At 37.8% G+C, this 12,177-nt stretch overlaps 2 protein-coding genes across 4 annotated transcripts in view; one reads left to right on the plus strand and one right to left on the minus strand.

Annotated features, from left to right (window-relative positions):
- The window catches only part of mtus2b (microtubule associated tumor suppressor candidate 2b), a 29,170-nt gene extending 23,356 nt beyond the window's left edge, over positions 1 to 5,814 (plus strand). For 2 of the 3 annotated variants that reach the window (XM_088079165.1, XM_088079168.1), the window contains 8 exons: positions 1,240 to 1,306; positions 1,678 to 1,892; positions 2,114 to 2,219; positions 2,300 to 2,373; positions 2,472 to 2,570; positions 2,683 to 2,802; positions 3,008 to 3,108; positions 3,351 to 5,814. In XM_088079165.1, the coding sequence (XP_087935291.1) occupies positions 1,240 to 1,306; positions 1,678 to 1,892; positions 2,114 to 2,219; positions 2,300 to 2,373; positions 2,472 to 2,570; positions 2,683 to 2,802; positions 3,008 to 3,108; positions 3,351 to 3,558 (990 nt within the window). In that variant the 3' untranslated portion in view covers positions 3,559 to 5,814. The remainder of the gene's footprint in view (positions 1 to 1,239; positions 1,307 to 1,677; positions 1,893 to 2,113; positions 2,220 to 2,299; positions 2,374 to 2,471; positions 2,571 to 2,682; positions 2,803 to 3,007; positions 3,109 to 3,350) is intronic. The other variant, XM_088079167.1, reaches the window with a different exon arrangement.
- Positions 5,815 to 5,830: 16 nt separating this feature from the next.
- Positions 5,831 to 12,171, minus strand: stoml3a (stomatin (EPB72)-like 3a). Its single transcript, XM_042487210.2, has 7 exons — positions 10,148 to 12,171; positions 8,487 to 8,590; positions 7,952 to 8,024; positions 7,706 to 7,788; positions 7,398 to 7,601; positions 6,326 to 6,460; positions 5,831 to 6,209 (listed from the first exon to the last, which is right to left on the minus strand). Exons 1-7 carry the CDS (start codon positions 10,224 to 10,226, stop codon positions 6,021 to 6,023), a joined length of 867 nt encoding a protein of 288 aa, XP_042343144.1. The 5' UTR covers positions 10,227 to 12,171; the 3' UTR covers positions 5,831 to 6,020.
- Positions 12,172 to 12,177: the final 6 nt, after the last annotated feature.

The raw sequence follows: 12,177 nt of genomic DNA on the forward strand, positions 1-12,177 counted from the left end.
ATTACTTGGAAGATGTGCTTATCAAGAAGAGAGTCTAAAAGAGAGTCTTAGAACAAATGCTGCAAGAACATGCATCATATTGGTGAAGCATTTAAGAGATGGAGAGAAAATAGTGATCATCATTTAGCCTTCTGCTGACCATGCCTGTGCCTAATTTAAATTCCTGTCAATGTAGTTCACGTTAGTTACAACCTCAAACCGTTTGTCATCTCAAAGGACTTTACAGGTCCAAACATTTGAAAACAGTAAAAAAGGACGGTCATTTTCATAGAATTGTCGCTATATAAACAGCATCAGGATCACAGTCACGATCAGGATAATTGTAAGGAATGTATAGCGCTCGTACAGGTATCAGTTATGAAGCGTATGCATATGCCCGTGCCTGTCTGGTGGGAGGGGCTTAGGACAGAGAGGAGAGAGCTGCAGAAGGAGAGCTGACCTTTAGGCAGGTCCGTTGTGCCACATTATAACGTACATGTAGCATTAATTGTCATGTTTATTAGTGAATCATGTCCTCCGCCTGTATCTTGTTGGTACAACCTGTACAACAGACAATATGAGAAGTTGTGTTATAAATAGAGGGTGCTGGTGTTTGGTTTGGTAAAGACACAAAATGGTTTATGGTTATTGTTAAATACACCATCTGTTTGGTTTAAAAACCTTCTAAGTGAGCTGCTATAAAGCATACAGGGTATAATTGTGATGGGGCAACATTTTGGGTCAAAGAAACTTCAAATAAAACAAACATGTGTTATGAATATGCTATTTGGTCTGGTATCCTCGAATGCACATGTACCTGCTAAACCAGTTCTCTCTCCTCTTCTTAGTTTATTTAAAGTGAATTTAGGGTATTCCCTATTAATAGATATTCTCTGGACAAAATATTAGAAACACCTCTCAGTGTGATGCAATACAATTGACAGCTCCAAAAATCTCCATAATGAATTTGAACCAACCTCTTAAGAATCAGTTTATATAAAACATTATGAGACTACGATTTTGGGCTGTTGTATTAGACTGCATTAGTTTTTGCTTCATGTGACAGTTGAGTGTGTATTGATATTAAAAAATATTCTTATTACCATTGTGATATCGGGTCGGTTGTACTCTTTAGCATATTAAATGAATGCCAAACCTGACACATTCATTTCACTCAAAGGTCTACAGTGATACTGTTGGAGTTTCATGTCCGTCTGAAGAGTTCGGAGGTGTTCACTGCTGTGTGTGTTTGCATTTCAGAGTGAGAGTGCCATTGTGAAGGAGAGGGAACTGTCCCTGGAGCTCGCCAGAATCAGGGATGAAGTGGGTAAGTGGGATACAGCGTGACAGAAATGGCACCACAGGGAGGAGAGAAAGCAGTGAGTCACTCATTGCTCACTGCATTTCATGTATTATACAGCAAGCTACCACAAGGGACAGTCTGCTGATGGAAGTCTAGATTTAGTCAGATCGAACACCATTTACCAGACAGGACGCTGCAAAATGTCGGTCTGTTATTATTGTTTATAATTAAACTTTAGAATAAACTCTGACTGATTTTTTTTTATTTTTATGAATATTTCACTTGTGTTATTTTGCTAAATAAATTATAATATCCAGACATTACAAGATAGTAATATAGAAATAAAATAATAAAAGTCTAATAATAACAAACTAAAGCTTTATGTTGTGTTCCAGCTTTCAGTGTTGAACACTGGGAGCAACTGCAGCAGGAGAAGGAGGAACTGGAGCGTCGTTTTGAGGCTGAGCTGCAGGGATTGCGGGCTCAGCAGCAGAAGGAGCTGGGACTGCTGGAGGAGCGGCTGAAGGCACAGCACGAGGCGGAGACTGAGAACCTGCAGGCCCAACAGCGAGCCGAGCTAGAAGAGCTACGGGTCAAACAGCAAGAGCAGGTGTGTGTGTGTGTGTGTGTGTGTGTGTGTGTGTGTGTGTGTGTGTGTGTGTGTGTGTGTGTGTGTGTGTGTGTGTGTGCGTGTGCGTGTGCGTGTGCGTGTGTGAGAGTGCGTGCGTATGTGCGTTTGTTTGTGTTTGTGATAGTTTTGATGAAGACTGGATATAAGGAGATCACCTAAATTACAAAAAAAACACATAATGTCTTATTTACCCTCTCCAGATTGAGGAGATGAGTGAGAACCATGAGGCTTCCTTGATGGAGATAGAGACAGCTCACAATGACACACTGGCCACTCTGCAGGAGGAGCATGCCAGGACGGTGAAGAGTAAGTAACCACATTTATAATGTGTTGCTCTCCTCCACTGATCCACTCTGCTGATGAGATTATGATATTTCTAATGTCAGATCTGAAGATGGCCCATGAACAGCAGACAAAGTCTCTGGAGGAAGAGTTTGAGAAGATCAGACTGTCACTGCAGGTAAACTGTTTTGCAAAAATGTTTATAAAGATAAGTATTAAAATCCATTTTGTAGTTAATAATGATAATTAACACTTAAATATCTGTGTGGTCACCAGGATCAGGTGGACACGCTGACATTTCAGAATCGTAGCCTCAGAGATCGAGCAAAGCGTTTTGAAGAGGCTCTGCGCAAGAGCACAGATGAGCAGATTGTGGTAACTGCTTCATGATAGAGCACAGGGCGACAGCATACAACTTAAAAAAGTAGTGCTGCATTGCTTTTAAAGACTGGTAGTGGTTTTCACATGTGTTATCTCCTGTTGCTAGGATGCTTTGGCACCATACAAACACATTGATGAGGACCTGAAGAGTCTCAAAGAAGTTCTGGAGATGAAGAACCAACAAATTCATCAACAGGAACTGAAGATCTCAGAACTGGAGAAAATAGTAGGCTTCAAATTTCTGCTTTTGTTTTATTTACTTTCGAATTCCAATAACAGCTAACACCTAGGCCTAGCTGACAACAACATCAAATGACAACAAGGAACCTAAGCAACCCAACATTTTATAGGGAGAAATGTCTCCTTTGTCCTTTGTATTGTCATTGTTTGAAGAATTTAATGTGGTGCACCTTTTCTCCTGTGTTTTTGAGCAGGCTGAAAAGAATGTGTACCTGGAGGAGAGACTGCAGGTGTTACAGCAACAAAACGAGGACCTGAAGGAAAGGATAGACAAGAACCTTGCTGTGTCCCGGTGAGATAAGTTTAAATACATACTAGTGCAATTTTTTAAACATATGTTTCTTACTTTTATGCAGTTATAAATTTAAACGTATCACACGATGTACAAACATCTGAACTTCGCCCCAAAGGATATATATGGCAGTGTGAAAACAAATAATAATAATAATAATAATAATATGTATAACCCTTGAGATTAGTTTTCAACAGCTAAGTGTGTTCTTTATGTTTTGACTTGTCCCTCTTCTTTCTCAGGCAACTCTCGGAGGATAATGCCAACCTGCAAGTAAACGTGGAGAAGGAAACCAACGAGAAGAAGCGTCTGAGTCGCACTAACGAGGAGCTGCTGTGGCGTCTTCAGACGGGCGAGCTGAGCCCTCACATGTCCCCCAGCTCCTCCCCCATCCATCGACACACATCTGGACCAGGGTCTCCAGCCCGCCCACACTCCTACCATCAATGACACCCTCAATCGAAGCTCTTGTATCAAATGCTTTCTTTTATCTGCCATCGGAAGCCCTGATTTGTTTTTGTTAGAACTCTTTTTTGAATGTTCTCTAGGATTTTACATTATGTATATGGACAGACACATTTGGTGGGAAATGCTGCTCACCATGTGGTGCATTTTCCAAAGTCGACCCCTAGGAATTTTAATCTCTGACCTAAAGATATTTATTAATGATCAGACCTTTTTATCATTCAAAAGGTAATGCCACACACAACTACAGTCCTGTGATACTGCAGTGAATGATAGACCTGGTCATTGCAGACTTCACAGAGCAGGATCAGAGTCATGGTGCCTCATTTCCATGTTTTCGTCTCCCATCTGCATCACCACCCTCTCATCCAGCGCTCAGGGCGATGGATGTACGAGACATAACAAACATCAAAAGTGCAACAACGAACACAAGAAGCGCCTTTGCCGTCCATTCTTTCCCACCAGCAACGTCTATCAAGGCACAGGCAATAGCTTGAAAACTACCTACAGTAAGTTACTCTCAAAGTGTGGATTCTTCTCGGGGGTAAGTTAACCTATTCATGTGGAACTATTTCATATATTGTAGGTGTGTATGACTGACTTGCCATCTAACCTCAATCATCCATTCTCCTCAGACAGCTAGACAGCAGTCTTGACCTGAAATGTATGATTACAAGATAACTCATAAATCCATTGAACTGCCAACACAGTGTAACTGTAGAATTGACTACATTTTTGTAAAAACTGTACATGTATTGCTCTCTTGAACGCATGTTCTGTCTTCCAGTAATGAATTTTGTTTCAGGATTACCTACAGTGTGACGGTGTGGAGCAGAGGGGTGAAGGGGCAACAAAAGTGACCTCTTATCCTAATAAAACAGACCAGGATGTATTGACATGAAACCAAGAAATGACTTATTGTTCGTTGTAGACTAATTTGACATTTTTGTTTGAGATGCCCCTCACCTTAAGTCGGGTTAACAAAATATACAAAAAGTGCAGGATCTGTAGAAACCACCAAAGAGGAAGTCATCCAACACAGCAGTTCATCATGTACTGTAGCTGCCACATGTCTGGAGTTAGGATATACGGTGCAGACATTGCAGTCAAAATGTATTTATCTGAACACATGTGAACCCAACATCTGTTCATTATGTTGCATTAGTACGGTTCTTTTTCTTTCTGTAAGTGTAACTTTTCAACACTCTTGCAGCTTACCCAAGTCATTGCCATTTTCTTTGAGTTTTTAAACTAACCACAGAAAAACTCCTGAACAAATATAATTAGAAATTGAAAAAAGGCTTAGTTTAGCCTCCATTTGTACATACAGTTGATATTTGGCAAAATTTCCATTTAGCGGAAAAATCCAAAATCTGTTCAAGTATTGAAATGTATTGTAATAAGTAAGAATATCCTGAAAATCTGCCAACTGTTACCTCATTTCTTATTGTAGAGAATAATCTCAGGTTATGAGGAGGATTACGAGTCATCAAAGGGAAGCAACTGCCATAACATTTGTTTGTATTGATTGTACTTTTATTTAAGCTTCTGCTCATGTTTACATAACCACCAACTTTCTGTTTTGCAAAATATCATTTGTATAAAATGATTTGGATGTACAGAATATGTATAAATATTTTAAAGAGCATAGTGCAGTCAGCAGATATGTACAAATACATTGAATAAATATTGCTTCATTATAATAATATAATCTCCCAGATACATGCAATGTGGAAATCTGCTTCAACAAAGGATTCTGTCGTAGGTGAGGTTGATTATGTATAACTTGATGGACTTTACTATGTTCAGAAAGGGTGGAAATGAATTTTCTCTCCATCAGGTACTCTGATTGCACTGATTGCCTCTGTGTCCTGTGGACATGACCTTGTATTAATTTACTGAATGTTTGTCCGACACTAGATTAAGAGGTTTTGTTTACAGTTTAAATCCAATGTCAGAGAAGGTTGGTATTTCACATGGATGTCAGGACTTCTGTTGATTGTTAACAGGACTTCTGTTGTAAAGATTGTATTCAGTATTTCAGAAATTCATGCTCTGGATGACTTTATACGAAAGCATGTCTTTATACGGTTGTCGTGCTGTTCTCTGTTATACATTTCTTGTGTATTACATTGATTTATTAATTTGTCCTCCTCCAGAAATGCAACTGTAGCTTAGTTGGTTAAAATATTGTGTTCAGTGACAAGACACTAATGTATATGTTGCACTTTGTATTTAAGTATTAAATCACAATAAGAAAATAATGCAAAAGTGAGCTCTGGTGTGGATATATGTTTAAAGAACTTTTGTCTTTCTGTAAGAAGTGATAATGCAGTGCAAAGTGCAGCTCAGCAGTGAACACACAAGGCCTGTTGGACCATTTAGTATCTGAAAGAGATACCACTGAAGCTTGTAACACTAACAATAACGATATAACAATAATATGGCTACTTCTTCATAAAGTTCTGTAGTATATCTATGGGCAGAGGGAAGATGATGGTGGAGTTCTTTTCTGCTGCGATGGTGTTGAGGGTCTGCAGATATCGCAGCTGGAGAGCAGAGGGTGACTCTGCGATGATCAGAGAGGCTTCCTTCAGAGCCCTGGAAGCATTCATCTCTCCCTCAGCAGAAATGATCTGAAACACAGGCAGACAATTGTTATTTCTACAAATCCTCCCTTAGCGTCCTTCTTTTTTCATGGTTAGAGTGCATCAAGAGGAAATTAAATTCAATCTTCCATCCCCCCCTTCACCTTCGCTCTGGCCTCCCGACTGGCTTCTGCCTCTGCTGCCATGGCTCTCTGCAGCTGCAGAGGCAACTTCACATCTTTGATCTCTACGCGCTCCACCTTAATGCCCCACGGATCAGTGGCATCATCCAGAGCTTCCTGCAGGGAATAGTGAACAACAATTACTTCTATCACATAAAATCACTCTTAGCTCAACTATTCATGAGTGTTTTTAAATAATACAATAATAATACATTTTATTTATATAGCGCTTTTCAAAATAGACTTTTAATAATCATTCAATCAAATGAATGAAACTTCAATTCAACCCTTCATCTGTATGGAGCTTTTTTAGCCTTTGTTAACTTATTATTTTAGTTTTGTGTTATGTTTATTCTGTTCTTCTGCTTAAGCGCTCTCATTAGCGTTTTTATGAAAATAAGTTGATGGATATAAGACCACTTAAAGATATTTCTGTTGGTTTAGACAGAAACAGAGGTAAAAAGAGTATTTATTTATCAGTTTGTTCAAAACATGATGCTAATGTTGCTGCACGACTGCTGAATGTGAAAAGAGGCAAACAGTTGTTAACGTTTTAAGAAAATGATATGTGCATCATCTTGTTCAAGTTTTTCTGCCTCCTGGTCTCTAAAGAAACAACTCAAGCAGCTTTAAAGTAACATAGTACATCAGAGTTTAAGCTCATTATCTGTTTCGGTTTTCAGGACTGTAATTTCTATTCTGCTTATGCTTTCCTCTAGAATGTACAAGTTCTGCAGCTGGTTAAAAACCAATCAAACTGTACAGCCACAAAGCATGCTGCATGAGCTGGTCATGTGCTACCAACTTCATCTCCCTTTTATAGCCTTTAAAAGAACCCTTGTGTCTGGATGAGGACTAAACTGGAAGTCACTGGCATTATGTTGTATTGCCCCTACAAAAACAGAATATAAACAATTTTGTTATTTTTAATTTGATTTAGATTTTTTGATTTTTATAAATTTGATCATAGTTCCTAAATTTTAAAACTCCCCCTTCTCTCTTGCTTTCCAGCTCCTCTACGTATTAACCCTAATAGCACACAGTTTATCCTCACCTGCATGCTGAGTGATATGGCGTCTCTGTCAGACAGCAGCTCTGCAAGGTTTTTGGTACCGAGTACATTCCTCAGGGTGGTTTGAGCCAGCAGCCGTGTAGATGAGTGTGCGTTGGACACATTGGCCACAGCTGAGATGGGGCAGTGTACACGGAAGTACACCACACCGTCCACAGACACTGTCACTGAGTCTCTGGTCAGAATCTTCAAGGGATACAATTAGGATGCTGCCAATATTTTCATCAGTCTGAAGGAGACAAATGATATCCCCCCATGTGATATAAATAGAACAAATACAAAAAACGTACCTCTTGTGGAGGGATGTCAAAAGACACAGTTCTGAGATCGACCTTCACGAAGGTGTCAGTGCAGGGCAGAACAAAGAAAAGTCCTGAAAGGAAACAAAAACCCTGCTTAGTTTGTAAAGACTGTAGATGAAGCCTAAATGGATCATAGTAACAGCTTTCTGAGTTGACTTTTTCAGCATTTTTCTGGACATTTTTATACTTATACCCATATTATATACTTATGTATGTAACAAATAAATAACAAACCTGGCCCTTTAGGTTTCCTGTCTGTGATCCGGCCAAGTCTGAAAATGACAGCTCGCTCATACTCCTTCACGATCTGGAAGCACAGACAGCCACACATAGAACACAAGAAAGACAGAAAAAACACATCTGAAAATTAAACTTTGTTTCTTCTATAATGGTCATTTCTCTCGGACAACAGCCACTGTGTGTAACATCTGCACATTTAATTTAATAATGCGTTTTTGTTAATCAGTTTAAAAAGTGTTCTCTGTGAACAGATGCTCTGGGTCACCCTGCCTTAAAGCCCCTATGGGATTTTCTTTGGTTTGCTTCATTCAAAATTTGCTTCACTCAAAATAGCTTTTATCCTCCAGAATTTCATAACACAAATAAAACTAAATTGACCATAAAAACTTTCAAATTCCAGAGCAGTAGTAAATACAGACAGAAGCCCTGGCAAATCCAATACAAAGACACTGTTATCTATGATGGATTTCAGATACACATACTGGTCTAATCCTCATTAGTGGTGTACATTAAGGTGAATATACTCTACCTTAATACACAAAAATAATGTGATGGGGAAGGTTCCTATTATAAAAAGAAGGGATATGATGACCAACAGCCAACCGAAACATCCCAGCCTCCCTGAGTTTTTGTCTGTAAAGAGAGTGAAAAACATTTACAAGCCTGTACAGTTGTTTTACCATACCGCCTTTGTTCCACATTTGTGTGCATGTAAATCTAGACCAAAGACTGTTGGTGGTCATTCTGTTCACACAATTAAACAGTAATATGACCCAATGGGACAGAACAAAACATTTGTGCAATCAAGCGGTGAGATGCAGTGGATCCACAATCCTCGTTTGTCTCTAATGATGTAATTAATCTCTGAGGGAAGTCATGTTACTTCACATGAGTCACAGGGTGTTTTGTAAAGCTGCTGAACTATTGATGTACCATCCTTACACAAGAGGAGAAATACAAATAATGCAGTCTGCTGGTATATTTTTCAGTTAGTGTATGCCTGCAACTATTATACTATATGCATTATCTTTAATGTGTATGCACTGTATGTGTATTATCATGTTTATAAGTTTATCAATCACTCATAAAATGTCAACAAAAAAAGTAAAACAATGCAGAAACAGAACTTTGGAGAACCTAAGTTGACATCTTCAAATACAGTTGCTTGTTTTGTCTGAAACCCAAAGATATTGACTGAACAATGATTGAGCAGATCTGCAAATATTCCTCAGAGCTGAAGAGCTGGAAGCAGCACATGTTTTTCATTTGCACTTGATAAATTACTTAATTTAGTTGATCAGTTAATCAACAAACTGCTCAGCAATGTTTACTTTACATGCTGTTAAAGGAAGAAGCTGGAAGGAGGAGTATTTTGGACCTCTCAGGGGAATGATATGAATTCAGTATCCAAATGTCCTAATTTACTAGAAAAATCAGAAAACTTGTAAGGCTTGCACTAAAAATGGTTACAGGTTATATATAACATTATTATTATTATTATTATTATTATTATTATTGTTGTTGTTGTTGTTGTTGTTGTTGTATTATTATTATTATTATTATTATTATTATTATTATTATTATTATTTCATCTATTAGAAATGACTCTTTGTAAAGAGGGTGGTCAGCCAGTCGATATAATGGCTCATGAATAATTCTATAGTCACGTCAGTGTGCTTAAGACATACATTATCAGTCAATATAAAAAGTGTCTTATTTATTTATGGTCATTTTTTTTTAAATGCTTGTTCAATTGACTTCTTTCTTGTTCCAAACCATTTGTTGTCTAATTAGTTTTCTCCTTCTTCCCCTCTTCTTGCTGCCTGTTTACACTATGTTTTTTAGTGCTCTAACACTGTATTACCATTGAGTAAATTCTTAAGATATACAATAATAATTAAAAAAACATTTTAAAGTAAAATGCCTCACAGACAGTGAAGTATGCAGTAGATTGTGTTGTGTCACAGTATTCTATTGTCTCTGTAATAATGAGATAAAGTTGTCTGATAAACAGGAGCTCTCCTGGAATAAGCAGGTCCCTTAAAACAGCACAATTGGGGCCCCCAAACTGTATTTATGTTCACCCTGAATAATTCAGACCTTTCCTGGTTAAGCTGTTAAAAAAAAATACAATCCTCATCTAGGGAGAGTCTAAAACCCACCGTTAAAAAGGTAAAAAGTCGTGTTTACCTTCTACATTCTCCGCGGTGGTGATCTGAAGTTTACCCTGTGTAACCATCTCGGCTGTGCTGGATGTCGTTGAGATCATTAGTGAGTATGTTGTCGGAGTGATGGAGCAAGTGAAGCAGCGCGGTACCTGTTTACCTGTCTGAACTCCCTGTGGGTGGCATGTCCCCGTCCCCCTTCAGCTGACACACACACAAAACACACACACAAACTCATACTCCCTCTTGGTGTGTGACTCCTGGACCCATCCAGTCAGTGCCAACGTGTAACATGAACCATGGAGCGAACCAGCTTCTATTTAGCTCCTGTCATGGAGAGCCTAAAGTTCAGCTCTTGTGCTTTTCCATTATACTCTAATATTCACGTCCAGGAGCCTGACACCTGAATAAACATGAATAAACAATAGGCTTCATCCAAGTCGTGAAACATGAGCCTGGACGCAGTCACAAGAAGATGTGATCATGCTTACGTCTCTCCTCCCCCAATGTAAATGTACACGTTTAAAAAATCCCAAAGAAAATAAACTTAATCTGTTGATATTTCTTGCAAAATTTAATCATAGTGTTTTTTAACTGAGAGTAATGTAGCTATATTATAACAGAATGTAAAACAACCAGACTACACAGTAAAAAGTAATTTCTCTGGTGTGCAGCTATATAGTACAGTGTGTGAGCTATTGAGTTGTAACAAAGATCATGTAGGTTGCTTGTTACATAATGTTTCAGTGAGGTGACTTTCATCATCTCTTAGATGATACTTGATCACATGACAGCCAGCTCACAACAGTACATGAGGGGCACATGTAAATACAGATGAAGCTGTGAATACAATGAGCTCATTTTGAGCTAAAAATGTAAGCTATCATTTTGTAAGTGTCTGATTTTTTATTCATTCATTTTTTTTGTAAACGGGAAAAATCTGGTTTCATAAGCAGATGGCTAATTTTATTTTTTTTTCAAATGATTACCTCCTACTTTTCTTAAGTTTCACTGTGATAAAAATCCATTACAAACTTTAAACGGCTATGCTATGACGTTTTTTTCATGATTTTTGACGACCTACTATTCTACGACACTATTTTTACAAATTTTGCATGACATACTATATCGTGATGTTTTGCTACAATTTTGGACGACATACTATACTATGACTTTTTTTTCATGATTTAGGACGACATACTATACAGCGAAGTTTTCTCATGATGTTAGACGACATACAATAGCATGATGGCTTTTTTTCATGATTTTTAATGACACACTATACTATGACTTTTTTCGTAGAATGGACGACACACTATACTGTGAAGTTTTTTCATGGTTTTGGATGACATACTATGACATCCTTTTAATGATTTTGGACAACATAATATACTATGAAGTTTTTTTTCTTGATTTTCAATAACATTCAATGTTATGACATGTTTTCATGGTTTTGGATGATAAAACATACTATCACTTTTTTGTACTATGTACTATGACTTCTTTTCCATGATTTTTGACAACATGATCAAGTTATGTCAGGTAAACTTTGTTTACAGAAGTTGCTTACACTTAGAAAGAACAGGGCAATTCAATTGTCATTTTAAGTTGCAGAAACTTCATAAAATGTTAATACAGCTTTCATAGTTTAATTTACGATATAATTTGTATTTTTTTCTTTTAAAAACCTGACGTTTTTTTAGGAAAAAGACATGGTTGAGTGTGAGCAGGGCCCTCTCTTGGTGTGACAAGCAGCTCAGACTTTGCTTGAATTCACGGAAAATAGAAAAAAAAAAAAAACAAGAAGTAAAATACTGCATAGGTTCAGTGAAAACATAACCATCTGTAGTGCATGTCTTCATAATCTGATTTTTTACTCTTAATTTTTGCAGTTTTACTTTGTTTCTATTTCTAACTTATCCTCAGCTAGAACATGTTGAGCGTTTACTTGGGTTGACAAAATTCTTCTCACATGTCATCGTGTTGGTGTGGCTGAGCAGAAAGAACTGACTGCTTAAACTACACAGAGAACAGGATAAACTGGTTGTTCATATT

The sequence above is a fragment of the Plectropomus leopardus genome, chromosome 6, assembly GCF_026936395.1.
Source record: "Plectropomus leopardus strain MGB_pleo_1.0 chromosome 6, ASM2693639v1, whole genome shotgun sequence".
Lineage (NCBI taxonomy): Eukaryota > Metazoa > Chordata > Actinopteri > Perciformes > Serranidae > Plectropomus > Plectropomus leopardus.

What these genes read in the sequence shown, in the direction of transcription:
- stoml3a (XM_042487210.2), bottom strand. Translation starts at nt 10,226, where the DNA reads ATGATCTCAACGACATCCAGCACAGCCGAGATGGTTACACAGGGTAAA. An exon ending in CAGGAAACCTAAAGGGCCAG is followed by an intron (nt 7,789 to 7,951) that starts GTTTGTTATTTA and finishes GTTTCCTTTCAG; the next exon opens with GACTTTTCTTTGTTCTGCCC. An exon ending in CCATATCACTCAGCATGCAG is followed by an intron (nt 6,461 to 7,397) that starts GTGAGGATAAAC and finishes TATTCCCTGCAG; the next exon opens with GAAGCTCTGGATGATGCCAC.